Source organism: Oncorhynchus tshawytscha, linkage group LG14 (genome assembly GCF_018296145.1).
Source record: "Oncorhynchus tshawytscha isolate Ot180627B linkage group LG14, Otsh_v2.0, whole genome shotgun sequence".
In the NCBI taxonomy this organism is placed as follows: Eukaryota; Metazoa; Chordata; class Actinopteri; order Salmoniformes; family Salmonidae; genus Oncorhynchus; species Oncorhynchus tshawytscha.
In genome coordinates, this window is record NC_056442.1 from 13,188,607 (window position 1) to 13,216,148 (window position 27,542).

General features: G+C 40.5%; 2 protein-coding genes across 3 annotated transcripts in view; one reads left to right on the forward strand and one right to left on the reverse strand.

The window, feature by feature from the left end:
* The first annotated feature begins 1,295 nt into the window (after nucleotides 1-1,295).
* The window catches only part of LOC112253933 (gap junction alpha-5 protein), a 53,538-nt gene continuing 27,291 nt past the window's right edge, over nucleotides 1,296-27,542 (forward strand). The window contains exon 1 of one of the 2 annotated variants that reach the window (XM_024426061.2): nucleotides 1,296-1,662. The gene's annotated coding sequence lies outside the window, so the exon portion shown is untranslated. The remainder of the gene's footprint in view (nucleotides 1,663-27,542) is intronic. The other variant, XM_042297055.1, reaches the window with a different exon arrangement.
* Nucleotides 14,277-18,677, reverse strand: LOC112266575 (gap junction alpha-8 protein-like). Its single transcript, XM_024444161.1, has 2 exons — nucleotides 18,530-18,677; nucleotides 14,277-18,103 (listed from the first exon to the last, which is right to left on the reverse strand). The coding sequence occupies exon 2, from the start codon at nucleotides 18,086-18,088 to the stop codon at nucleotides 16,940-16,942; it is 1,149 nt and encodes a 382-aa protein (XP_024299929.1). The 5' UTR covers nucleotides 18,089-18,103; nucleotides 18,530-18,677; the 3' UTR covers nucleotides 14,277-16,939.

A 27,542-nucleotide genomic window follows, 5' to 3' on the forward strand; every position in this document is an offset into this window, starting at 1 on the left:
TCCCATTGGAAAAAACCTTTCATGTTTAGCACACAAAGTAACCAGTGACCTACAGTTAAAAGTGGAACTGACAGTGTTTTAACTCATTTGCAGATATGAAACAAACAGACAATCATACAGGGCATTCGGAAAATATTCAGACGCCTTTTTTCCAAGAATCTCTGGTCTGATGAAATATAGGTTGAACTCTTTGGCCTGAATGCCAAGGGTCACGTCTAGAGGAAACCTGACACCATCTCTATGGTGAAGCATGGTGCTGACAGCATCATGATGTGGGGATGTTTTTCAGCGGCAGGGAGTGGGAGAGTAGTCAGGATCGAGGGAAAGATGAACGGAGCAAAGTACAGAGAGATCCTTCATGAAAACCTGCTCCAGAGTGCTCAGGACCTCAGACTAGGGTGAAGGTTCACCTTCCAACAGGACAACGACCCTAAGCACACAGCCTAGACAACGTGGGAGTGACTTCGGGACAAGTCTCTGAATGTCCTTGAGTGGCCCAGCCAGAACCCGAAGTTGAACCCGATCAAATATCTCTTGAGTGACCTGAAAATGGCTGTGCAGTGCCGCTCCCCATCCAACCTGACAGAGCTTGAGAGGATCTGCAGAAGAGAATGGGGGAAACTCCCCGAATACAGGTGTGCCAAGCTTGTAGCGTCATTCCCAAGACACCTCAAAGCTGTAATTGCTGCCAAAGGTTCTTCGACAAAGTACTAAGTAATGGGTCTGAATAGTTATGTAAATGGTCTATTTCTGTTTTTTATTACAGGGTATTGTGTGTAGATTGATGAGGGGAAAAAACTATATAATCCATTTTAAAATAAGGCTGTAAACGTACCAAAAATGTTTTTAAAAAGTCAAGGGGTCTGAATACTTTCCAAATGCACTTGAAATATCAGTCAAATATATAAAATTCCCAGTTTATAATACAAAACCAACTTTGTAGGTTTTAAAAATAGGTTATATTTGACTCAACGTTCAACGATGGCATTGTTGGCAGATTAGATGGATGCAGTTCAGTGCATGATTCATATAACTCACCAATACATTTCTTGGTTGTCCAAAATATATTGCTATCAGGTTGTAAATCATAGCTGATCTGGTACATTGTTTGCTGCCTCCATTCGGGATGCACTGTTTCAGTTTCAAGGACTCAATATTCTGGACAAAAACGGGTGAATGTAACTAAGGCTGGGAATGTCAGTGCAATCAAACTAGCAATTTTCACAAGTCAGTCATAATATGGCTAATAGGCTAGTGTATCTATTTATGTAGAAATGTAAAATACAGGAGCCTAACATTAGCTGGATAGCTGCTAGGAGGATTTCATGTCATGCTATTGGAGGAGTGGGTAAGTGAATTACTTTTTCCCCTAATATAATTTTTCGGTGGCTATACACAGCTAGAGATGCAGGAGTAATTTGGTTAGCTAGCAAGAACTTGAACGACTGTTGTCCAGTTAGCTTATCTCTTGCGTTTGCAAATTCACTCTGGCTATCTACTCTGATTTCAGAACACTCTCGCCAGAGCGCAGAACAACTGATGAATTTATGAATGCGCAACACTCGCTGAATATGACCGGTGTCAGTAAACGTAGACAAAAAAGTAATAGTTAGTCAAGAACGCTCTAGATACCATTTAAACAGCACAGCCTGCTCTGCTACGGTGAGTAAAATGGTCAGGGTGAGGTGAACTCTCATTTGTGTCTGGAAGTAGCCAGTTAGCAAGCTAGCCAACTTTAGACATTTAGCTTGGGTGCTTGCTTGGGACAAGCTGCAGAAGAACAACGAGGCTACAATTCCCAATCGTTTATCAGTGCAATTTTGACAACCAACTAGCTGAAAAGGTTTGAGAGGGTTTATCTAATGTTCCTTTGTTAGATTTTAGCTCATCTTGCTCTGGCTAAGATTAGTTGTTGATCTTGTTGTTGTTGATCTGCATAACTGAGGGAGAGAGAGACTATCTTTCATGGTTGTTTGATCAATAGGAATGTAAAGTTCTCAAATGTAAGAGGACTCCCATGGTGTTGACATATTTGCAGAAATCCATTCAGCTTCATTTTGTGACTTTTGGCGAATGTGTTCTAATGATCTAAAGTCATGCTGTTGCAACTGCCTGAAAACACACAGTCCAGTTCAAAGTGAAGGATCCCAGGTCATGTGGCAAATTTCTTGTTTATATACATTTCTTGTTTATATACATTTCTTGTTTATATAAAGGCTTACTGCATTTGGACAAGACAGATGTTTTTATTCACTTTAATTTACTGTAGCATCTATTAATTGTCCAAATGCACAGCCACTTTCCCACTTGATATTGCTTTAGAATTTTCACAAATGCCTTAGTATAACATTACATAATTCCCAATCATTACAATAATTTATGAAAACATGAAAATGACCATATCTATTTGGCCTCTTGTCCAAAACAATTGTGCTACGTGTCAGTTCTTCCTCGCGGTGTATATGAAAAGATTTTAATAAGATTTCATGTTGCTAAAATTCTGTCAGTACCGCTTTAAATGCAACAATTTTCCACACACAAGTTATTTTCAAAGAGACAGCAAGCACCCAGATGCTGATGATCATTTGAAACTTAACTTCCTGTTTAAAGTTATTTTTGACAGGGGAGAAGGTAACAAATTAGCACCAACATCCTCTTTGATAACACCTGCTGTATTCACTGCAAACTAGCGACAACAAAAGCTAGCTAGACTGTGGGAAAACTGCTGCTCACTATTGCGCAGTGACCTGTTGGTCTTCAAGAAGGCAGAAGTTAACGTAGGTTTTTAAAAAACGTTCCCACCCATTAAGTCAAAATGTGATTTGTTGATTCCACTGTCACTGCAAAATTAGGCCCTGATACAGTTGAATGGCAGATGCCTTTATCTAGCTTCCGATGGCCTAGGATATGTCTGATTCAGCTTGCTAGATTCATCTCCCCAGAGACCAGCTAAGAAAAATCCTGATTGGGTCTTTTTTCTCTTCAGTGTTAACCCTTTCCTTCCCAATAAAAACTGAAGAGATTACATTAGAATATCACTGAAAATAACAGTAATAGTATAATCATTAAGTATATTATTATAATCATAATTGTTTTAATCCTTAGAAGACCCATTGTTCTCCACTGTGTTTGTGTTAGCAATAATGTTGTTCTGAAAAATGAACACAGAAATACTGGACATTTTGAACTCTTATTATGGTGGCAATTTGACAAAACTGCAATCATGGTCTTGAATTGGACTCGCATTTTTCAGGAATAGGCCTTGACTCGGACCCCTTGTCCCCCTCCCGGTCTTGACTCGGTCTCGCCCCCCACCCCCTCCGGGCTTGGTCTTGACTCTGACTCGATTTGCTCAAGTCTTAGTCAATAATCAGTCTCGCTTTAGGTGGTCTCAAACACAACACTGGGTTGCTATACATTACTTTTACCCATTGAATAAGAGACTCATCGAAATTGAAAAAATCCATGCATTCATTTAGAAAATCCAGTTTGAATGTTTTTGTTAATGGTCATATATGATAATGTACTTCTAAAATACAAACAGAGCAAGTATCACCAACCTGTGCATCTTCAGTTTGTGAAGGAGGGTGATGACAGCATATGAGAGAATGAGCATGATCGACAAACCCAGACACGTGATACACAGTCGAATAAAGTCAAGACGTTCTGAAGAACAAGGAAATAAAAATACATTTTTTTGGGGAAGTTTAACTTGTTGCTTTGTGGCAATTCTACTGCTTTATCATGAATGTTACTGGCCTTGTACACAGTCAGGTTTTACAACTGATGTACAACACATTTGGCAGATTGTGATACAACAGAGTATTTTTCATGGAACACAAAAGGGTTATACCTGAAACCAAAAAAGGTTCTCCTATGGACAACCGAAGAACCCTTTTTTTCTAAGAGTCACAACAACTGTGTCAAATGTATTGTATATCAGTTGTGTGTAAAGGGGATCTATGTTTTAAATATGATGTGCATATAAGATAGATTTAATATCTAAATGCCATCCTGTAACTCACCAAGCTGTTTTACATCTGGTATCCCATCAGTTTCAGTGGTTCCATTCTTACAAGGTTCGGTTAGGTTCAGAGAATATTTACCTGTGTGTCCAATAGGTTAATAAAACTTAATCATAGTGCTGTTTAGTAAACAACAATATGTAATAACAATATCGAGAGACAGTAGAAATCAGCATCACACAAAAGAGCACACATCTCTACAAAAAATGTTTAGATTCTGTGCAAGAATCAAGGCTGCTGGCTATCTGACAGGCTCACTTTCCTGTTGAACTTGTCATCTTTCTTCTTGAATCCGCAGGACATAAAACAATATAAAGTGCCTTGCAAAAGTATATAGACCCTTTGGATTCATTTACATTTTATCGTGTTACAAAGTGGAAATACAATTGATTGAGTCGTCATTTCTTTTTAAAGATAAAAAAATCCATAACTAAAATATAGACTTTGCATAATATGACCTTTGACTTCTTACCCCGGAATGTTGAAAGGACAAACAAAACCATGAAAAAAACATTGGCCATCATCTCAAAACTTCTCTATTGCTTCCTTAATACTTAAATAGTACTAAACAATATCCAAGCAGCACCTTATTGTTTCTTGGCTAGTGTTATCTTGACTGTCTTGATACACTAAGTGACACATGAAGCCCAAAGAAGCAGCAAACAAGGAAATGTTTCTCTCACACTTCGCACTTCGCGTATTCTAATGATTATATTTACATATCCTGTCCCCCCACCACACACACACACACACACACACACAATTAACCCTCTCATCGCTCTCATCTTGGTCTTTATTGTAACAGAGAATTGTAATGTTCGTCGTTGGGAGAAAGAGAGGAGGACCAAGGTGCAGGGTGGTAAGTATTCACTATGCCTTTGAATGAAAACGAATACTCGAACAAAACAACAAAACACGATAAACGGAACAGTCCCGTGTGGAAACGGAAAATAATCACCCACAACTCAAAAGTGAAACCAGGCTACCGAAGTATGGTTCTCAATCGGGGACAACGATAGACAGCTGCCTCTGATTGAGAACCATACCAGGCCAAACACAGAAATCCCAAATCATAGAAAAAGGAACATAGACATCCCACCCAACTCACGCCCTGACCATACTAAAACAAAAGACAAAACAAAGGAACTAAGGTCAGAACGTGACAAGAATGTGTTCTCAAGGACTTATCTGGTTAAATAACGGCACAATAAAAAATAAACGCATACACATGCGTGTCCATGACTTTCACCACTTGTATTGGTGTAAAATTTCACCCAACCTAAACCCTTACATTTCACAGCTTCGATGGTACTCTGAATGAGTGTCTGCTAATGTCAAATACTGTGATAATGCAATACATGTTTGGTTATTAATGTAGGCCAAACATACTCCACAAAGAGCTCGCATTGAGAAGCATGTGTAAAGATAAACCATTTGAAAAGACATCATGTCTCATCACACACTGTGACCAATAGGGAGCAGCAGAAAACTAAACTCCTTATCAGCTTAAATTGTTGTAGTGTAGTCATAGCAACATGATGGCAGGGCATAGAGTATAGTATGCTTTCAAACTCTAAGGTTGTACAGTAGCTTATGTTTTATTGGAATTCCTGTGTGTGTGTGTGTCTATGTGTGAATGTGTGTGTGTGTGTGTGTGTGTGTGTGTGTGTGTGTGTTCATGTTTGTGTGTGTGAGTGATGCACAAATGTGTCTATGTGCAAGTGTGTGTGTATGTGTCTATGTATCCGTGAGTGCTGTGTGATAAGTGCTGCGTGATTATGTATGTGTGTGTGTGAACCAATTTTGTATCTGAAAAGACAAGGAGGCAGCACCTCTTGACCACACATTTCAAAAGATGATACTTGCACATATACTATAAGCAAATAAGACTACAATTTAGTCAAATGTTTCTTTTTTTCAACGAGTAAGAATACTTATTTTGATCGTAAAAACAAAGTAAAAGACTGACTTTGATACTGCTAGGACACTTAACCCTATGTTGAGGTTTGAAATCACACGGCCCTCATCTGTCTCTTGATTATTGGGAATGTACACAGCTTGAAAAATAAACTGATATTCCTCTAAAATTTACTACTGATATTCCTGATATTACCCTGACATTCAGATGAGCAGGTCAGCAAGGTCGACTACTTTCAGCATGGCTAAATGTTTAACTGGATACCTTACCAACGTCATGAATTAATTTTGGATTTCATTTTTAAATGAGATTTAATCCAAATGAACAGCACCCCATCTGGAGCAGCCCTCAGAAGTGAATGTCTGCCCCATTCACATTACGTACAGAACTGAGGTTTGGGCTAAGTTGATAACCTTGCAGCTTGTAGCATCTTGTCTAGGACAGGGGTTTGAGGGGCCACTGCACTATACTGAGATGGTTTGCATTTGTTGGCTGAACAAGGCTCAATGCTCCCCCCTCCGCGGAAGCATTACTTTCCTAATCATATCAACACTCAGAAACGTTTGCTTTACCTCCTCTGACTGGTAATCGTTCCAAACGCTTCTCATTATTTGTTGCAATGTGTCAGTGTTGGAAAAAGTACCCAATTGTCATGTTTGAGTAAAAGTAAAGATACCAGTGAAAGTAAAAGTCACCCAGAAAATACTAGTTGAGTAAAAGTCTAAAATAATTTGTTTTTAAATATAGGTAAGTATCAAAAGTAAATGTAATTGCTAAAATATATTTAAGTATAAAAAGTAAAAGTATACATCATTCCAAATTTCTCATATTCAGTAATCCAGATGGCACATTTTAAAAAAAATATTATAATAATTAACAGCAGTGGCAACCCATCATTCAGAGTCCCATGTTTTTGTGTGTGCTTGTTTTGCATGTTATTTTGGCATTAATATGTGTCACATATCAGTTAGCAAACAATGTAAAAATATATATAATTCATTGAGTTAATAAAGCCTCATACAAACGTGGTCTCTTTTTTGCTTTCTTGAGTAAGTAAGCTCCAAAATGCAGGTGTTTCAGCCTAGCTCAGGGCTTTCTGTGGTGGTGGGGCAGCCAGCAGAAAATGTAGGTGTTTCAGCCTAGCTCAGTGCTTTCTGTGGTGGTGGGGCAGCCAGCAGAAAATGCAGGTGTTTCAGCCTAGCTCAGTGCTTTCTGTGGTGGTGGGGCAGCCAGCAGAAAATGCAGAGCTTAGGGGTTCTTAATTTTCTCTAGTTGCGCCTTGCTTTGCTCAGTGTTCTGTAACTTAGGGTGACACTACGTCACCGCTAAATCTACAGGTAGAGCTTGAAAATTCAAGCCCCTTTGGTGAGGTCTCTGGGCATCCTAGAGCAAAACAACCATCATGTACGTGTTTGTGAGAGTCTCACCTTGCCATAACTGCAGGCAACAGGATTATGGAATGTCTTGCCCTTTTGATTATGGAGTGTGGTGCTGTCTGTAGAAAATGGTGTATGTTGTCGTTTTAATTATGTTGTGTATGGCACAGTCTGTGAGTGGTTTACATAAAGGTGTTGCCATAAAGTGGACCTTATACAACATTCCAATAACAATCTATATCATACCAATTTAGAAACTACTGTATATATAGTGATCAGGAAAGTACATGTGAAATTGACCATGTAATTATACAGATTAATACTTGTTTGCCATTTTTCATTTATTCTCAAATCAGAGCAATTATATTTTACTAATTAATATTTTACTAATTCCTTTGCCTTTGAATATCGAGGAGACTAAAGATGTATTTGCTCTTTATTCATGTGCTACACATGTATCATTCACTTAATTTAGTTGAAAGAGAACGATTAATCAGTAATTGTGATGAATGACTTGCTCAAATCTAGAACCAGACTGCAGTCAGAGAGAGTGTTTCCAGGTTTAAGGTCATGTCCTCCTCCCTGTGCTGGTATTGGTCAGGCATGCACATGTAGATTGAGTTGATCTTCTGTTTGTAGCTTCGGTGTCCTCTTTCTACTGTCCTCTCCACACACCAGAGACAAGAGAATGCACAACAACAGATAGGCTACATATCATCACACACTTTCTGTTAAACAGACACATGTTTTTGCATCATCATCAAACAGGGGATATGGCACATGAATACAGATAGAATCTTATTTTTATCACCCTGTTGTTGCAGGAAATGTCCACAGGTTGACAAAGTGCAGTCAACTTTGTTCTAAGGGCAAAGTTATCTGATTGGTTTAGGGCAGAAAAAATCTGATTAGTTGATTTTTTTTTAAATCACAGAAATGTCCTAAACATGTAGTTTATATGAGGTTTAAAAAGGCCTCTAGAGTTTATTTCCACTTTAAAATGGCAGACTGGTGACAATGTTGTAAAAAACCAGCCCGAGGTAGCTCACTGATCTATTTAATTAATGATTGAAAGATGTTAAAATGACCCGTTTCACATAGCAGGAAAATGATCCCGCAGCAGAAAATGTGAATTATTGTGTGGATTATATTGGTGACCCTCCTTTCCTGCCTGATTGCCTGCCTCATACGAGAGTGAACACAAATGTTCATGGAAAACAAGGTACGTGTGTAAGGGGTGCGAACTGGCGGCAGAGAAGTCAGACGCAGGAGAGAAATAACTGTGTTATTGGGTAAATGTGTTATTGGGTAGCTGTGTTATTGTGCGTTGGGTACATAACCCAACGCACACCAGGACAGACGTGCACAAGCACTTTACAATAAACAATCACCGACAAGGACATGAGGGGGAACAGAGGGTTAAATACACACCATGTAATTGATGGGATTGGAACCAGGTGTGATGGAAGACAAGACAAAACCAAAGGAAAATTAAAAGAGGATCAGCGATGGCTAGTAGGTCGGTGACTTCGACCGCCGAACGACGCCCGAACAAGGAGAGGGACCAACTTCGGCGGAAGTCGTGACAACTTGTTAACAAATGCATTTAATAAAAGCAGTTCATTAATTCTCTAGAGCTATCTAGAATGATCCAATCTATAGCTAGCTAACAAAACTACTAACATTAGCTTGCTGGTGATTATTCACGAATTAAGCAGAGCCAGTTCAGAAAAGAAACCTGAATGCCCCACCTCAGCTGATGCATAAGCTGAGATGCTACCAATTGGAAGCTAGTATCAATCACATCTACCTTATTTGACGGTCTACTTAAACTGACCGGGTACGTTCACTCATTCTGCTGCTGCTTGCTGTGCTCGAGTCTTCTTGGGTATGATGCTACGAGCTTGGCATACCTGTATTTGGGGAGTTTCTCCCATTCTTCTCTGCAGATCCTCTCACGATGTGTCAGGTTGGATGGGGAGAGTCGCTGCACAGCTTTTATCAGGTCTCTCCAGAGATGTTAGATCGGGTTCAAGTCCAGGCTCTGACTGGGCCACTCAAGGACATTCAGAGATTGTCCCAAAGCCACTTCTGCATTGTCTAGGCTGTGTGCTTAGGGTCATTGTCCTATTGGAAGGTGAACCTTCGCCCCAACCTGAGATCCTGAGCGCTCTGGAGCAGGTTTTCATCAAGGATCTCTCTGTATTTTGCTCCGTTCATCTTTCCCTCGATCCTGACTAGTCTCCCAGTCCCTGTCGCTAAAAAACATCCCCACAGCATGATGCTGCCATCGCGATGCTTCATCGTAGGGGTGGTGCCAGATTTCCTCCAGACGTGACGCTTGGCATTCAGACCATGGAGTCTTGGTTTCATCAGATCAGAGAATCTTGTTTCTCATGGTCTGAGAGTCTATGTGCCTTTTGGAAAACTCCAAGCGGGCTGCCATGTACCTTATACTAAGTAGTGGCTTCCATCTGGCCACTCTACCATAAAGGCCTGATTGGTGGTGTTCTTCAGAGATCGTTGTCCTTCTAGATGGTTCTCCCATCTCCATAGAGGAACCCTGGACCTCTGTCAGAGAAACCAATGGGTCTTTGGTTACCTCCCTGACCACGGCCCTTGTCCCTGATTGCTCAGTTTGGCCTAGTGGCCAGCTCTAGGAAGAGTCTTGGTGGTTCCAAACTTCTTCCATTTAAGAATGATGCAGGCCACTGTGTTCTTGGGGACATTCAATGCTTCAGAATTTTTTTGGTACCCTTCCTCAGATCTGTGCCTTGACACAATCCTGTCTCAGAGTTCTATGGACAATTCCTTTGACCTCATGGCTTGGTTTTTGCTCTGTCAACTGTGAGACCTTATATAGACAGGTGTGTGTCTTTCCAAATCATATCCAGTCAATTTAATTTACCACAGGTAGACTCCAATCAAGTTGTAAAAACAACTCAAGGATGAAAAATGGAAACAGTATGGCCCTGAGCTCAATTTCGAGTATCATAGCAAAGCGCCTGAATACATATGTAAATCATGTATTTCTATTTTCTGTTTGTGCTTTGTCATTATGGGTTATTTTGTGTAGATTTTTATTTTTTTAGAATATGACTGTAACGTAAACAAAATGTGGAAAAATTCAAGGGTTCTGAATACGTTTCGAATGCATTGTATGTCGCCTTAATATATTGTTAAACATATTTCTACACTGAACATAGTTACAGTTCATAATATGAAATCAGTCAATGGAAATAAATTCATTAGGCCCTAATCTATGGATTTAACATTACTGGGAATAAAGATATGCATCTGTTGGTTACAGATACCTTGAAATAAAGGTAGGGGTTTAGATCAGAAAACCAGTCAGTATCTGGTGTCAACACCATTTGCTTCATGCAGCGCGACACATCTCCTTCGCATAGAGTTGATCAGGCTGTTGATTGTGGCCTGTGGAATGTTGTCCCACTCCTCTTCAATGGCTGTTCGAAGTTGTAGCATATTGGAGGGAACTGGAACACGCTGTCATACACATTGATCCAGAGCATCCTAAACATGCTCAATGGGTGATCTGTCTGGTGAATACACAGGCCGTGGAAGAACTGGGACATTTTCAGCTTCCAGGAATTGTGCACAGATTTTTGCGACATGGGGCCGTGCATTATGATGATAAAACATGAGGTGATGGTGGTGGATGAATGGCACGACAATGGGCCTCAGGATCTCATCATGGTATATCTGTGCATTCAAGTTGCCATTGATAAAATGAAATTGTGTTTGTTGTCTGTAGTTTATGCCTGCCCATACCATAACCCCACCACCACCATGGGGCACTCTGTTGACACAATGTTGACATCAGCAAACCGCTCGCCCACACGATACCATCTGCCCGGTACAGTTGAAAGTGGGATTCATCCGTGAAGAGCAAACTTCTCCAGCATGCCAGTGGCCGTCGAAGGTGAGCATTTGCCCACTGAAGTCGGTTACGATGCCAATCTGCAGTCAGGTTAAGACCCTGGTGAGGAAGACAAGCACGCAGATGAGCTTCCCTGAGACGGTTTCTGACAATTTGTGCAGAAATTCTTTGGTTGTGCAAACCCACAGTTTCATCAGCTGTCTAAGTGGCTGGTCTCAGACGATCCCGCAGGTGAAGAAGTCTGATGTCAAGGACCTGGGCTGGCATGTTTACATGTGGTCTGCAGTTGTGAGGCTAGTTGGACGTACTGCCAATTCCCTAAAATGACATTGGAGGCGGCTTATGAGAGAAATTAGCATTAAATTCTCTGCCAACAGCTCTGGTGAGCATTCTAAAAGATTTGACATCTGTGGCATTGTGTTGTGTGACAAAACTGCATATTTTAGAGTAATGTTTTATTGTCCACAGCACAAGGTGCACCTGTGTAATGATCATGCTGAAATGCTCATTAACAGGATGTAAACCCATTTGTGCACAACATTTGAGAGAAATGTTTGTGCATATGGTACATTTCTGGGATCTTTTATTTCAGTTCATGGGACCAACATTTCACATATTGCGATTATATATATTTTTCTTTATGAACTGTTCATGGCACAAAATCATTTACTTTTAGATTTGTGTGCATTGTTATGAATTGTCAGATACTACTGCACTGTTGGAGTTAGGAACACAAACGTTTCGGTACACCTGCAATAACATCTGCTAAATATGTGTAAATAACTAATAAAATTTGATTTGATTTGAATTTCACAGTCTTAAAAGTAAAAACATTCTACACCGACAATATGAACACATCGGTGGTTAGTAGCCCGGTGACGTCGAGCGCCAGAGTGGGAGTGGACGTGACAAGGGACACCAAAGACCCAAACTCAAGTGGTTTTAGATGTATATGTAATTTGGACTGGAAGCTAATGGAAATGCGATCTGTACATGAATTATTAACCACAGCTGTATAGGATAAATATTTGTAGAAAATCAAAGGGGAGGAATAAAAAATAAATAAAAAGGTGTACCTTTGATAAGAGAGGTCAAGGAACCCACCACACTTGTCTGTAGATCTGTAGCTCATGTGGACAGTGAGCAATTTGACCCATCACAGGAAATATTCATGGCAAACTAAGGATGAGGGTAGTCAGAGACCTAACCACAAGTCGTTTTAGATGTATATGTGGATATGAAGCTATTGAACATCAGATCTGTATGTTAATTAATATCTAAATCTGTATTAGGAAAACTATTTGGAAGAGAATCAAAGAGGATGAATTTAAAAAATGTAAGTTTGATAGGAGAGTTGAAGGAACCCACAGCCCGTGTCTGTATATCTTTAGCTCATATGGATAGAAAGGTATTCAAAGTTAGACCTATCAGAAGAAATATGCCTATAAAATCAAGGAAGTGGTGAACTGGAATTCTAATGAATGTAGCATGGATGAGGGGGGTCAGTGACTTCACCTTATGTGGTTGTACATTTCCATTTCACCTGGATAGGGAGCTTTTGAAAAGCATATTTGTAAATGGGTCAAATATAGCACCCTTAGTAGTTAGAGGTAACTAATAAAAATGTTGGGCCCTTTAGCGACTGGAGGCCCTATGCAGTGTGTGTAATCTTCATGGGAATGCAAAAACATATATATTTTTTGCATACTTGCAATCACATGTATTGCACTTTTACGATGGTCCCTAAACCACCTGAAAACAGCACAATGCCTCCTTTTAGTCTCTGTTAAAGATACACTATGCAGAAATCCCTCTGCCATTTCCTGGTTGCTAAAATTCAAATAGTTACCGTCTAAATGTTGTATTTCCAGCTGTTTGAAGATGGTGTACAAAGCTGAAAGCAAAAACAAAACTTAAGACCAGGAAGCATAGAAATAGCGCACATAGAACATATCTAGCTAGATACATCGCTCTCATCATGCTAGGACCTTGACGATCAAACTCTGAAAATCAAAAGTCAAAACAAATTTACTGGGGTGGAAGTAAGCCATCTGGCGCAAGCGACTCATGTGGGAGGGAGACTAGAGCAGAGCCAGAAGTTCTGACTGAACAGACACACATTTGAGCACCCCAGGACGGTGCATTTATTTTGTGCTATTATAATTTATGCTATGAAATCCTGCTATTTCGTTGGGGCAGTTCCCCCTCATAGCAAATAGCTGGCAAAACAATCTCAGCAATGTTCGCATGACCTGTGCGCCCATAGAGCTGGCAGTCAGTAACCAGGTTTCCATCCGACCCTTTTATGCCAGTGAAGTACATGTCAGATAAAAAATGTCATGACAGTCCTGATGGAAACAGAAGATTTGTCAGTAAACTTTCCAAATGTCAGAAACACACAGAGACACTGAGGCTGTCTATACAAAGGTAGCCGAATTCTCATATTTCTTCCTTTAATTGGTATTTTGACCAATCGCATCAGACCTTTTCACATCAGATCTTTTTCAGAGCTGTTCTGGATTGGTCAAAAGACAAATTAGTGAAAATTATCAGAATTAGGCTGCGTGTGTAAATGCAGCCACACACACACACACACACACACACACACACACACACACACACACACACCCCTATCCACATCGATGGGGCCGCAGTGGAGAAGGTGGAAAGCTTCAAGTTCCTCAGCGTACACATCACTGACAAACTAAAATGGTCCACCCACACAGATAATGTGGAAGGCGCAACAGCCTCTTCAACCTCAGGAGGCTAAAGAAATTTGGCTTTACACCTAAAACCATCACAAACTTTTACAGATGTACAATTGAGAGCATCCTGTCTCCTGTCGGGCAACGAATTGATGAAAGTCATGGCCTTTTATACTTGCTAATTAAAATACATACCGTGTGTGTGTGTGTGTGTGTGTGTGTGTGTGTGTGTGTGTGTGTGTGTGTGTGTGTGTGTGTGTGTGTGTGTGTGTGTGTGTGTGTGTGTGTGCGCGACCCAAGTCTGTGTGTGTGATGCAGAAAAGACAAGGAGGCGGCACCTTTTGACCACACCTGACCTTTTATTGGATTTGTTCACAGTTTCAAAAGATGATACTTGCACACAACTATGAGCAGATAGGACTACAAGTTAGTAAAACGTTTATTTTCTTTTTTACTAAGAATACTTATTTTGATCGTAAAAACAGTAAAAGACTGACTTTGATACTGCTAGGACACTTAACCCTATGGTGAGGTTTGAAATCATGAGGCCCTCGTCTGTCTCTTGATTATTGGAAATGTATACAGCTTGATAAGAAACTAATATTCCTCAGATATTCCCTGCTGACATGCAGGTGAGCAGGGCAGCAAGGCCGATGACATTCAGCATGGCTAAATGTTTAACTGGATACCTTGCCAACGTCATGAATTTGTTTTGGATTTCATTTTTTAAATGAGATTTAATCCAAATGAACAGCACTCCATCTGGAGCAGCACTCAGAAGTGAATGTCTGCCCCATTCACATTACGTACAGAACTGAGGTTTGGGCTAAGTTGATAACCTTGCAGCTTGTAGCATCTTGTCTAGGACAGGGGTTTGAGGGGCCACTGCACTATACTGAGATGGTTTGCATTTGTTGGCTGAACAAGGCTCAATGCTCCCCCCTCCGCGGAAGCATTACTTTCCTAATCATATCAACACTCAGAAACATTTGCTTTACCTCCTCTGACTGGTGATTGTGCTAAACGCCTCTCATTATTTGTGGCAATGTGTTGATGGCGATACTGATTGCTGAATCATTCGGCCTCTGGCAAAATGGCAGGACTTGGTTGGAATGAAAGCACCATTGAAATGTTCATCAGATCTCTGGTCTGGGTCTTGTTCATTAGGGAACACAGCAGAACATGTTTTAAAATGTTTTTGCCATGGCAATCGAAATCAAGCCAGTTACAGTACTCCCTTTCTGTTTGTCTGTTTTTATCCATTTGTTGCCTAATCAACACGACCCTGGTGTTTTTCTGAAGTAGGGTGATGGGTAACAGATATGCAAAACTTTGAGGAAGGAAGATAGGAGGGGGATTCTATTTCTCTAAACTGTATGTTTGAATAACCTAAAATAGAATTGGGATTTAATTCAAATGAACAACAGTAGAGCAGTTCCCAGAGCAACAATGCCTTAACCACTACGCCATTTTAAATAGCATTTTTTTTTGTCAAATAATGAAAATAGAAATAAAAGCGACCGTTAACATGGAATCAATTGGCGCTCATCAAAACATTACAGACATTCTATTGAGACACACAGTTCAACTTTCAATTTCACACTATGATGTTTCAACGTCACAATATGGAAGGGCTCATACGGACTGAAGACAAGTATCAGAAAGTATATCCTTGAGGCACTTCCATGTTCCCGTATTTCAAAACCAAGGTTGATTTTAAGGCCCGTAAATTGTTTCACTTCAGCATTTATGTTCTGTCACTGTCCAGTTAGCAGAATTAGTGTCAATGGGTTTCTGATATGTATAGTCTTCATTTGTAACACAAATGCATCAACTAGATAACCAATACAATTTAAAAGAATACCTCTTCATCGTATATTTGTACATATGAACATTGGCAAAGCAAGATGGTCATGTTGCCTGACAATATGGCTCTTGGTTGATCTGTGTCGAAACCTGACCAACGTGATAGACGTTAGCGTGTTGACCACTGTGTAAATGAATTTATTGCGAGGCCCTTAGTTTGACATTTAATTCCAGATTTGAAATGTACATTGCGAACTGAGCACTTTGGCTACACCTGCTTATGGTTGTCACATTTCATGAGATGGAATCAAAAAGTTGTTTTCTTTCAAACTTTGTCAAGGAAGGCCTGTTTTGTGAATATGAGTTTGCTCTTTTATTCTCTCTTGTTCAACAATACTTTGTGCTGATAGGACAAGATCTTTATCATCATGGCGGCTGTGTGTAGAGGAAGGGAAGAAAGTATTTTGCCCACAGTAGTTTCCATGGTTCCCATAGTTGTCAATAAAATATATGTTTATCAAGGCTTTTTGATACATGTTGTGGATAAAAAAACATAAATGCCAAGATTGATGTCAATTTTCATTTAACCAGTGGTCCTTTCTTTTAAAAATGTTTGATTGGCAATTCTATGAGAATGTGATGTTTCACCTCACAAATACAATAAATAAATCTAAAGGACATTATACAACTTTCACACATACTGTAGGTCTATTAGGTGAAATAAATGAGTTGCATATGTGTGAGTAGATGTGAAATTATTGTAATACATACACACATGCTCAACCCTGACGGTATTGCAAAAAAACTTGTTCAATAGAAATATAACATTTAACATCAAGCTAAATGGCTAATCCAAAAATGTAAACATCAGAAGCGTTTGGTTTTTGGTTAAACTCTTGATAGAAAATATGTGAATTAAAAAACAGCACGTTTTTGTTAAATAATAACCTCCTCTGTACGATAGGAATCCTGCTGAAAACAACCTTTTTCTTTTTGTTAGCTTTTAAATAGATTGATAAAAACTGTACAAAAAATGCTGTCTTATAAAATACAAGTTTATCTTTCTTTTAAAACTAAAGGCTCCTTGCACTTTGCACAGCATTTTAAACTCTTTTTCCCGAATAACAAGCTGATGTTAACTTCCCCCACAGCGAGAGTTAAGGCTCTGTGAGGCTTTGCTCCCATGCTTTTTCACATTGATTTCACTTTCATACTGTCAAATCGTCTGACCTTGCCCTGCTGCTGGCTTTGCTTAAACTGCTGAGTGGTCTGGTGTCTGCTATCGTGTCGGTAGCCTCCACGTCGGGGTCCGCGGAGCCCTCGTCCTCGCCGCTTTCCGGTAGGACCCTCACCTCCGCCCCAGTGGTCTGGACGTAGGAAGGCAAAGAATCGTCGTACACTTTAGAGACGTTCTCACTTCCCGCCTGGTAAATTGCGGGCAGCCTGCCTGCCTCCATGCCCACCTCTGTCAAGGGGAAGAAGTGCGATGCGGGCTTGTCTTCTTCCAGCAGCCGGTAGCCCTTGGCCTTCTGGATGGACGACACGGCCATGGAGTGCAAGCTCTTTTCCCCGGTTGGGCTCTGGCCTTCGCCGCCCTGACCTCCCTGGGTCTGGGGCGGCGGCTTGCGGAACACGAAGCGGATCTTCTTCAGGCCCAGGTGGCTGATCTCCACGAAGTTGAGGAAGAGCGAGACGCATGCCACGGCCAACATGAAGATGATGAAGACAGTCTTCTCAGTGGGGCGCGACACGAAGCAGTCCACGGTGTTGGGGCAGGGCCATCGGCTGCACTGGTACAACGGCAGGATGCGGAAGCCGTAAAGGAAGTACTGGCCCACCACAAATCCCACCTCGAACAGCGTCTTGAAGATGATGTGGCAGATGTAGGTCCTCAGCAGGGTGCCCTCCAGCCTGAACTTCTTGCTACCCTTGGTGCTGGTCTCCTTGGTGGTGCGCACACTACCCTGGTCAGGCGCTAGTGGCAGCCTCTCCTCACTCAGCTCCTGCTGGCGGTTCAGCTCGGCCTCCTCGCGCTCCTTGCGCTTTTCCTCCATGTGGACATAGTGCACAGCATGGCCAACGTACACCAGCGAGGGCGTCGACACAAAGATGATCTGGAGAACCCACAGACGGATGTGCGAGATGGGGAAAGCCTCGTCGTAGCACACGTTCTCGCAACCAGGCTGCTGGGTGTTGCACACGTAATCCGACTGCTCGTCGCCCCACACAAACTCAGCGGCTGTGCCCAGGATGAGGATCCGGAAGATGAAGAGCACTGTGAGCCACACCCTCCCAATCACTGTCGAGTGTTCATTTACTTCCTCTAATATGTTTCCCAAGAAGCTCCAGTCACCCATGATCAACAATCAGCGCTACATATTGAGGGTTGGAGAAGAGAAAAGCAAGTTATAAATCGAACTGGCGACAAAGAATGCAAAGAATCCTTGTGTTGCATCCACAACTCTCTTTTGTCATTTTTCGCTCCCCATATAACAATCAAAAATGTTCTTTATAGCTAGCTACACTGTGGCTAAAAACATTTTGTAACTACAGCAATGATGAGCCACTCGCTCACTCTTTGTCAAATCCCGAGAGAGCAAACATAAAACCGCTGCATGCCTCGTTGCCTCACCCCAAATGACTAAAACCAACAGTCTAAAAGCAAATTTTTTTGCAACAAACACCATAGCAATAAACACCTTAACTCTCTAAACTCTATAGAAATAATCAATGCCAGGTTATATTATTCCCGAAACACGAATATAATATTGGTGAAAGTTAACAAATGGGCAACTTGCCACAGTGAGAGCTCCAGTGTAGTTGTGTTTCCCCTTCTCTTGGCACCCAATGGTGTGAAGTGAACTTTTTTTCCTCTCTCTTTCCCACCTAAGGCCCCCAGTCCTTGTCGCACCACTGAGCAGAAGTGAATGAATTGAGTCTGATGGTTGGTTTTTAGTTTGCTGCAATATTTAAGCTGGGAGCCAGACAGGCTTTATTCGCCGGGCGACGTGTGGTGACGCAGAAGACAATAGGATCATCCAACACAAATGGGAACGTATAGGACACCGCAGTTGGGAATGATACCAACTCATGTAGTGTACAATATACGTGGTGTGTCCCATCGAATGGTTTTATATTAGGGAGGGAAAGGAGGACAGGCAAGGCACATCCTAATGAACTAGCTTCCGACAATAAAGCTGTTTACTGACTTGGTTAGACTGAGAGATATAGCAACTGACGTAGATTGTTTATTGGTGAATTAGACATTTCATGTGGAATGTACTGTGATCAGCAGTAAATAGACTGTTCTGAAATGTGTGTGATTTTTTTGAGAAAGTTTACATTTAGTTTATTGTAAGGTCAGGTCATCCTTGTTTCGGTGGGCTTTTATAAAAGCCTAGGAATGTATGATCTAACATTTTAGCGAAAAACAGAAGGACTTTGGTTTGCTCATCATCAAAATAAATATTGGTAACACTTTATTTACAGCATCCAGGCATAAAGATTTTACTATTTTGTTATTGGATTTTAGTCAAAAAGTCAAAAAGGTCAGGCATTGGTTTGGTCAGCTGTAACCCACACAAATAGAAAATATAAACTGAGATGTGGGCAACATGTACTATGAGAACGATATTGTTCTACCGTCTAAACAGTTTATCTTATGATGTTCCCAGGAAACTGTAAGCAGACCAAACGTTATAAAGAGACAAAAGACTTACCACTCATTTGCGAATGTTTATTTATTTGCAATTTGTCTTCCGACCATTTCCACTACTTCTGTGTATATGGATGTTCATCAAGATATCGTACACTCAACGGCTCAAAGTGTCCCTCAAAGACAACCACGAACTTTACAGCAGCTATTTCAGATGTACAGATATCTCGGGAGAATTTTGTTTAAAAAATGTACAGCTTGGAGTAAGAGGGTAATAATAGTGTACCACAGAGGGGCCTCATCAGCCATCCAAACACTCACAATACCTCAGACTCATCCTAATGAATCGTATCATATTATCATCAACTTATGATTGACAAACAAGGAGTTACCAGTAATAGGCAATATAAAGCATCACATCTAGCTTTATATCCTGTCTTAACCTCACAAGACCATGGTTTGTGACCCAAATACAGTTACTATGTAATGTAATAAAATTGTATCAGAGCTGCAAAGTGCTAAATTACCTACTTCCGTTATTACCATGTTATTGCTAATTTATTCTACACCGTAGAGTGCTACCGATATTTCTGTATTGCTATTATTGTATTTGTATTTTTTGTTAATGACATCTTTATTTTATTTGTACATTTAGCATGGCCCCAGTGTTTAAATGAAATGTACACAATCTACCACATTATCTGACGTTATTTTCTGCAGAGTTTAGTCGTACTCAAACAAAAAATAAGATGTAAGATTGTACATGGGTTACCTAATGGGTTAGATATGGGGGTAACACTTTGGTGTACAGGGGTATAATGCATATGAGTGCATCATAATACATAAGCCTTTGAACTGCTTATAATGTGTTAGTAGTCTCATAATGAACCAGAGCTAATATCAGTCATCTTGAAATAGTTGAAAAATTGACACATAGAAAGATGTAACATGCTATTAATTGATATAATATTATAACAAGTAATAACACATAACTACATGCCTTTAACTCTACGGGATCGGTGTCCCTATACCGTGACAGTTGAGCTAACATGCGCTAATGTGATTAGCATGACTGTTGTAAGTAACAGCAAACTTTCCAGGACATAGACATGCCTTATATGGGCAGAAAGCTTACATTCTTGTTAATCTAACTGCACTGTTCAATTTACAGTAGCTATTACAGTGAAAGAAGACCATGCTATTGTTTGAGGAGAGGGCACAACAACAACAAAAAGTATCATGGCAACTGGTTTGATACATTGACCTCTGAAGGTAAATAATGTACTTACATTCAGTAATCTTGCTCTGATTTGTCAAGCTGAATGTATATTTGTATATTCAAATGTAGGAACTGGGTTCTGCAGTTTGTACCCCTGCTGTCTCTGGCTCCACACCCACCCCGCCCGGCCATCTAGATGTGTGAAAGTTAGTGTATAAGCTAATGACTCATTCCTGGGAGTGTGTTAACTTAAATGCTGTATTACCATATCATGTTTGTATGTTCTCTATAGTTATGTACTTGCAAATGTATCAATTGACCAATTCAGGAAACATTTGGGCTTGATACAAAATATTGTCCAATATTGCAATGCTTCACTGGATCAATTTGAAACTTTGCCCACACACTGCTGCCATCTAGTGACCAAAATCGAAATTGTGCCTAAACTGCTATATTATATTATGGCCTTTCACTTACATTTCAAAGATAATAGATAAGATAAGATAACTCATGTTTTTTTGTTTGTATTATCTTTTACCAGATCCAATGTGTTGTATTCTCCGACATTAATTTCACATTTCCACATACTTCAAAGTGTTTCCTTTCAAATGATATCAATAATATGCATATCCTTGCTTCAGGTCCTGAGCTACAGGGAGTTAGATTTGGGTACGTCATTTTAGGCGAAAATTGAAAAAAAGGGTACGATCCTTGAGATGTTTTTAAGTGTTACTAAAATTGGTTTCAACAGGTTGTGTCCTCGGGGTCATAATTCACGAACCACATCCACTCTGCTGATTCTATTGGATCCACAACAGGACGTACCTTTCATCCAATGAGAAAGCAATTTGCAGATGATACCTCCTGTCTCTCATTGGCTGAAGTGCAACAGTGGGGCCTCAGGTATGAAGGGGCTTGCTGATGACCCACTTGTTTTAAAGTAGAATACTGCATCCTTTCTTTGCCATAGCTGTAAGTATCAGTTCTATGGATTGCAATATGCCAAAAATAAGTTCCATCATCCTTCTAGATAGAGTTTCATTCCAAAACTCTATATATCAATTTTCAGAAGTGTTGGTAAATAAGCAGTTATTGTTTAAAGAAATTATGAAAGAGATGTATTTTTTAAACTATTTAATCATGGCAGGGGGTCGTTCAGTGACAAATATGTATTTGTTTAAAATATATCACATGATGGTTTCATTTCAAAGAGACAAATAATCATGTTTTTTTGCTAAATGATATATATATTTGCGAATATATAGTTTGTTAACACGAAATTTGTGGAGTGGTTTAAAAATGAGTTTTAATGATTCCAACCTAGGTGTATGTAAACTTCCAACTTCAACTGTATATCTGGTCCAACTATATAATATTACAGAATAAAAAGTATACTGCTGTATTTCAAAACATATCAATTCCAAATATATTTCGGTGAGAAAAATCGGTTGTGCGAGAACACAGGACAGCCAGCAGTTGTAATGCCCTTCAGCATTGAGGCTGGGGTCATGGAGGTCATAGTACTAGACTGAGGGAAGAGTCAGACCAGACATTAGTGGGTCAAGGAGGACTGCTAGTTCTGACCATGTGGTTTAGTTCATGTTTCATCTCAGGAACAAAATGAAGCTGCCGTTTTTTTTTACAGCTTTTACATTGTTGTCCCCACATCCTGTGCATCAATAGCCAGTCTTCCCGAACTTTCCCTAAGTGAATTTGAAAGGATATCCAGGTACAGACACACATGGATACTAACTGGGCTAGTTCTCCGCGCTGTACTTGTCTGTTATGGGCACTACTTGTTGATATTGCCGGCGCTAGCGGCCTAAGCCGAGAGCAGGGCTGTGAATGGCGCAGGGATTTTGCACAAAAGCATGATGTCATGATGGGGCATGCGGGCTCTTTTGAGCAAGGGCGCTGAGGCGTGAGCCCAGATTGTGCCAATGAAGCACCTACTCGTCGCTAAGCGGAGGACCATCCTGCCAACAAAGTTATCTTACGCTTATCTGCCTACCCGCCGCCGCGCCACACGTTTCCTGCTCTTGGGGTTGCGATTTAGCTGACGATCCCAGAATTATGCGACGATTTGGGATAGAGAGGATGCAAGGCATTAGGGGAAATGAAGGCCAGAGGGGACTCTCATGCTAGCATGTAGTAGTTATTTGGAGGAGAAGTGTGCTAGGGTGAGTGGGTCTGGGTTTCATTGCACCCTATGTGGAAATAGGACTGTGCAGCCATTTAAACAGGTAGAACACTGTCTCTCAGGATATCCCACCTGCATGAATTTATTTAGCAGTATCCAATTCCCAAAGCACTGAGGTTATTTCTTAGAGCTATTTCTTGCTCTGTAACAATACTATAAGTATTCTCCTTGATCTTTGGGTGCTGCACAGTGGGTGTCTCCATCTTTCAGCTAGTGAACATCCCAGTCCCACATTGACTTCCCTCATCTCGTCTTCCTGTCATAATCCCATTAATCTCTATCCCCGGATCAGTCGTTTGATGCTACCCAGGCGGGACACTCTCTTCTCGGGTTCTTTGTGCATACCAGAGATACCAGCCACATTAAGTAGGATTTGTCCGATTCAGCTCGCTTACCCTGGTGTGTGGGGGGGATAGGGAATGGGAATAGAGCGAATGGATGGACGGACGGTCCCTCTTTGCTGCCTTCCAGTGGAAAGCGATGTTATAGTTGGAGTGGGACAAATCCAGGGCAGCAATGATACAATGCATGTGTAATAAACTGTTATCTCACCCCCTCAACCAAACTTTAATGTGGGTATTTTTTTTGTTTGATGTTATTTGGTGTCGTGGAATGCAGTCAAACTAAATGTGCACATATACAGTACCAGTCAAACGTTTGGACGCACCTACTCATTCCAGGATTTTTACTATTTTCTACATTGTAGGATAATAGTGAAGACATCAAAACTATGAAATAATACCTATGGAATCATGTAGTAACCAAAAAAGTGTTAAATATATTTTATATTTCAGATTCTTCAAAGTAGCCACACTTTGCCGTGATGACAACTTTACACCCTCTTGGCATTCTCTCAACCAGCTTCATGAGGTAGTCACCTGGAATGCATTTCAATGCATTGCAAAGTTAATTTGTGTCATTTCTTTCCTTCTTAATCTGTTTGATCCAACCAGTTGTGTTGTGACAAGGTACGGGTGGAATACAGAAGATAGCCCTATTTGGTAAAAGACCAAGTCCATATTACATTAAGAACAGCTCAAATAAGCAAAGAGAAATGACACTTTTAAAATTTCTTCAAGTACAGTCGCAAAAACCATTAAGCGCTATGATGGAACTGGCTCTCATGAAGACTGCCACAGGAAGAGATGACCCAGTTACCTCTGCTGCAGAGGATTAATTCATTAGAGTAACCAGCCTCAGAAATTGCAGCCCAAATAAATGCTTCACTGAGTTCAAGCAACAGACAATCTCAACATTAACTGTTCAGAGGAGACTGCTAGATTCAGGCCTTCATGGTCGAATTGGTGCAAAGAAACCACTACTAAAGGACATCAATAATAAGACACTTGCTTGAGCCAGAAACACTGGCAATGGACATTAGACCAGTGGAAATCTGTCCTTTGATCTGATGAGTACAAATTTGACATTTTTGGTTCCAACTGGCGTGTCTTTGTGAGATGCGGAGTAGGTGAACGGATGATCTCCGCATGTGTGGTACCCACCATGAAACATGGAGGAGGTGTGGGGGTGTTTTGCCCATGAGACTGTCTGTGATTTATTTAGAATTCAAGGCACATTTAACCAGCATGGCTACCACAACATTCTGCAGCGATACGCCATCCCATCTGGTTTGCGCTTAGTGGGACTATAATTTGTTTTTCAACAGGACAATGACCCAGCACACCTCCAGGCTGTGTAAGGGCTATTTGACCAAGAAGGAAAGTGATGGAGTGTTGCATCAGTTGACCTGGCATCCACAATCACCGGACGTCAACCCAGTTGAGATGGTTTGGGATGAGTTGTACCGCAGAGTGAAGGAAAAGCAGCCATCAAGTGCTCAGTATATAGTTGTAGTTGGAAGTTTACAAACACTTAGGTTGGACTCATTAAAACTCATTTTTAAACCATTCTTCAAATTTCTTGTTAACAAACTAAAGTTTTGGCAAGTTGGTTAGGACATCTACTGTGTGCATGACACAAGTAATTTTTCCAACAAATGTTTACAGACAGATTATTTCACTGTATCACAATTCCAGTGGGCCAGAAGTTTACATACACTAAGTTGACTGTGCCTATAAACAGCTTGGAAAAATCAAGAAAATTATGTAATATCTTTTGAAGCTGCTGACAGGCTGATTGACATCATTTGAGTGAATTGGAGGTGTACCTGTGGATATATTTCAAGGCCTACCTTCAACCTGAGTGCCTCTTTGCTTGACATCATGGGAAAATCAAAATAAATCAGCCAAGACCTCAGAAAACAAATTGTAGACCTCCACAAGTCTGGTTCATCCTTGGGAGCAATTTCCAAACGCCTGAGGTACCACATTCATCTGTATAAACAATAGTTTGCAAGTATAAACACTATGGGACCACGCACAGTCATACCGCACAGGAAGGAGACGCGTTCTGTCTCCAAGAGATGAACGTACTTTGGTGCGAAAAGTGCAAATCAATCCCAGAACAACAGCAAAGGACCTTGTGAAGATGCTGGAGGAAACCTGTACAAAAGTATCTATATCCACAGTAAAACGAGTCCTATATCGACATAACCTGAAAGGTTGCTCAGCAAGGAAGAAGCCACTGCTCAAAAACCGCCATAAAAAATTCAGACTACCTTTTGCAACTGCACATGGGGACAAAGATCATACTTTTTGGAGAAATGTCCTCTAGTCTGATGAAACAAAAATAGAACAGTTTGGACATAATGACCATTGTTATGTTTGGAGGAAGAAGGGGGAGGCTTGCAAGCCGAAGAACACCCTCCCAATCGTGAAGCACGGGGGTGGCAGCATCATGTTGTGGCTGTGCTTTGCTTGCAGGAGGGACTGGTGCACTTCACAAAATAGATGGCTTCATGAGAAAGGAAAATTATGTGGATTTATTGAAGCAACATCAAGACATCAGTCAGGAAGTTAAAGCTTGGTTGCAAATGGGTCTTCCAAATGGACAATGACCCCAAGCATACTTCCAAAGTTGTGGCAAAATGGCTTAAGGACAACAAAGTCAAGGTATTGGAGTGGCCATCACAAAGCCCTGACAGAGGATTTGTGGGCAGAACTGAAAAAGCATGTGCAAGTAAGGAGGCCTACAAACCTGACTCAGTTACACCAGCTCTGTCAGAAGAAAAGGGCCAAAATTCACCCAACTTATTGTGGGAAGCTTGTGGAAGGCTACCTGAAACGTTTGACCCAAGTTAAACAATTTAAAGGCAATGCTACCAAATACTAATTGAGTGTATGTAAACATCTGACCCACTGTGAATGTGATGAAAGAAATAAAAGCTGAAATAAATTATTCTCTCTACTATTATTCTGACATTTCACATTCTTAAAATATAGTGGTGATCCTAACTGACCTAAGACAGGGAATCTTTACTAGGATTAAATGTCAGGAAATGTGAAAAACGGAGTTGACATGGATTTGGCTAAGGTGTATGTAAACTTCCAACTTCAACTGTACGTGGGAACTACTTCAAGACTGTTGGAAACATTTCATGTAAAGCTGGTTGAGAGAATGCCAAGAGTGAGCAAAGCTGTCATCAAGGCAAATGGAAGCTCCTTTGACTAATATAAAATATAAAATATTTTTTGATTTGTTGAAGACATTTTTGGATCCTACATGATTCCATGTGTTATTTCATAGTGTTGATGTCTTCACTATTATTCTACAATGTAGAAAATAGTAAAGAATTAAGAAAAACCATTGAATGAGTAGGTGTGTCCAAAATTTTGACTGGTAATGTGTCTATCATTATTTTCATTTGTTGCTCCAATTATGAAAACTGTAGACCATTGAACAACATGGGAGGGAAACAGACAAATCTTTCACTTAAGAAGCAAAAATCATATATTTTTTGCCATCTTGGTGTTCATCAGAATTAGTGCAAACAGAGAGACACACAGAAAACAAAATTGCATAAATTAGGCAAAAGAGACAAAAGCACCATTGTTGACGTGAACAATCAACTTGCCTGTGGGACCAGGCAGCCACACTGGTCTACTTTGTACATATCTGGACACAATAAATATTTAGAATACTTGTTGGAAGGTTCAATTGTTTGGCATTGCCACCTCTGTTTTGGCTGCACATGTCCATTTCCAGGTTCAGCCCCAAAACACAAACATGACAAAATTATACAAGGGAAAATAAATATCCGGACCCATTGCTAATCTGGTTATACACCTACTCATTCAAGGGTTTTTCTCAATTTGAACTACTTTCTACATTGTAGAACAATAGTGAAGACATCAAAACCATAAAATAACACATATGGAATCATGTAGTAACCAAAAAAGTATATATTTAGATTCTTCAAAACAGCCACCCTTTGCCTTGATGACAGCTTTGCACACTCTTGGCATTCTCTCAACAGGCTTCATGCGGAATTATTTTCCAACGGTCTTGAAGGAGTTCCCACATATGCTGAGCACTTGTTGGCTGCTTTTCCTTCACTCTGCGGTCCAACTCATCCCAAACCAGCCCTCCATCACTCTTCTTCTTGGTCAAATAGCCCTTACATAGCCTGGAGGTATGTTTTTGGTCATTGTCCTGTTGAAAAACAAATGATATTCCCACTAAGCACAAACCAGATGGGATGGTGTACCGCTGCAGAATGCTGTGGTAGCCATGCTGGTTAAGTGTGCCTGGAATTCTAAATAAATCACAGACATTGTCACCAGAAAAGCACCCCCACCCCATCACACCTCCTCCTTCATGCTTCAAGGTGGGAACCAC

Bases quoted from the DNA above. Each gene is read 5' to 3' on its own strand.
- LOC112266575 (XM_024444161.1), bottom strand. From the start codon at position 18,088: ATGGGTGACTGGAGCTTCTTGGGAAACATATTAGAGGAAGTAAATGAA.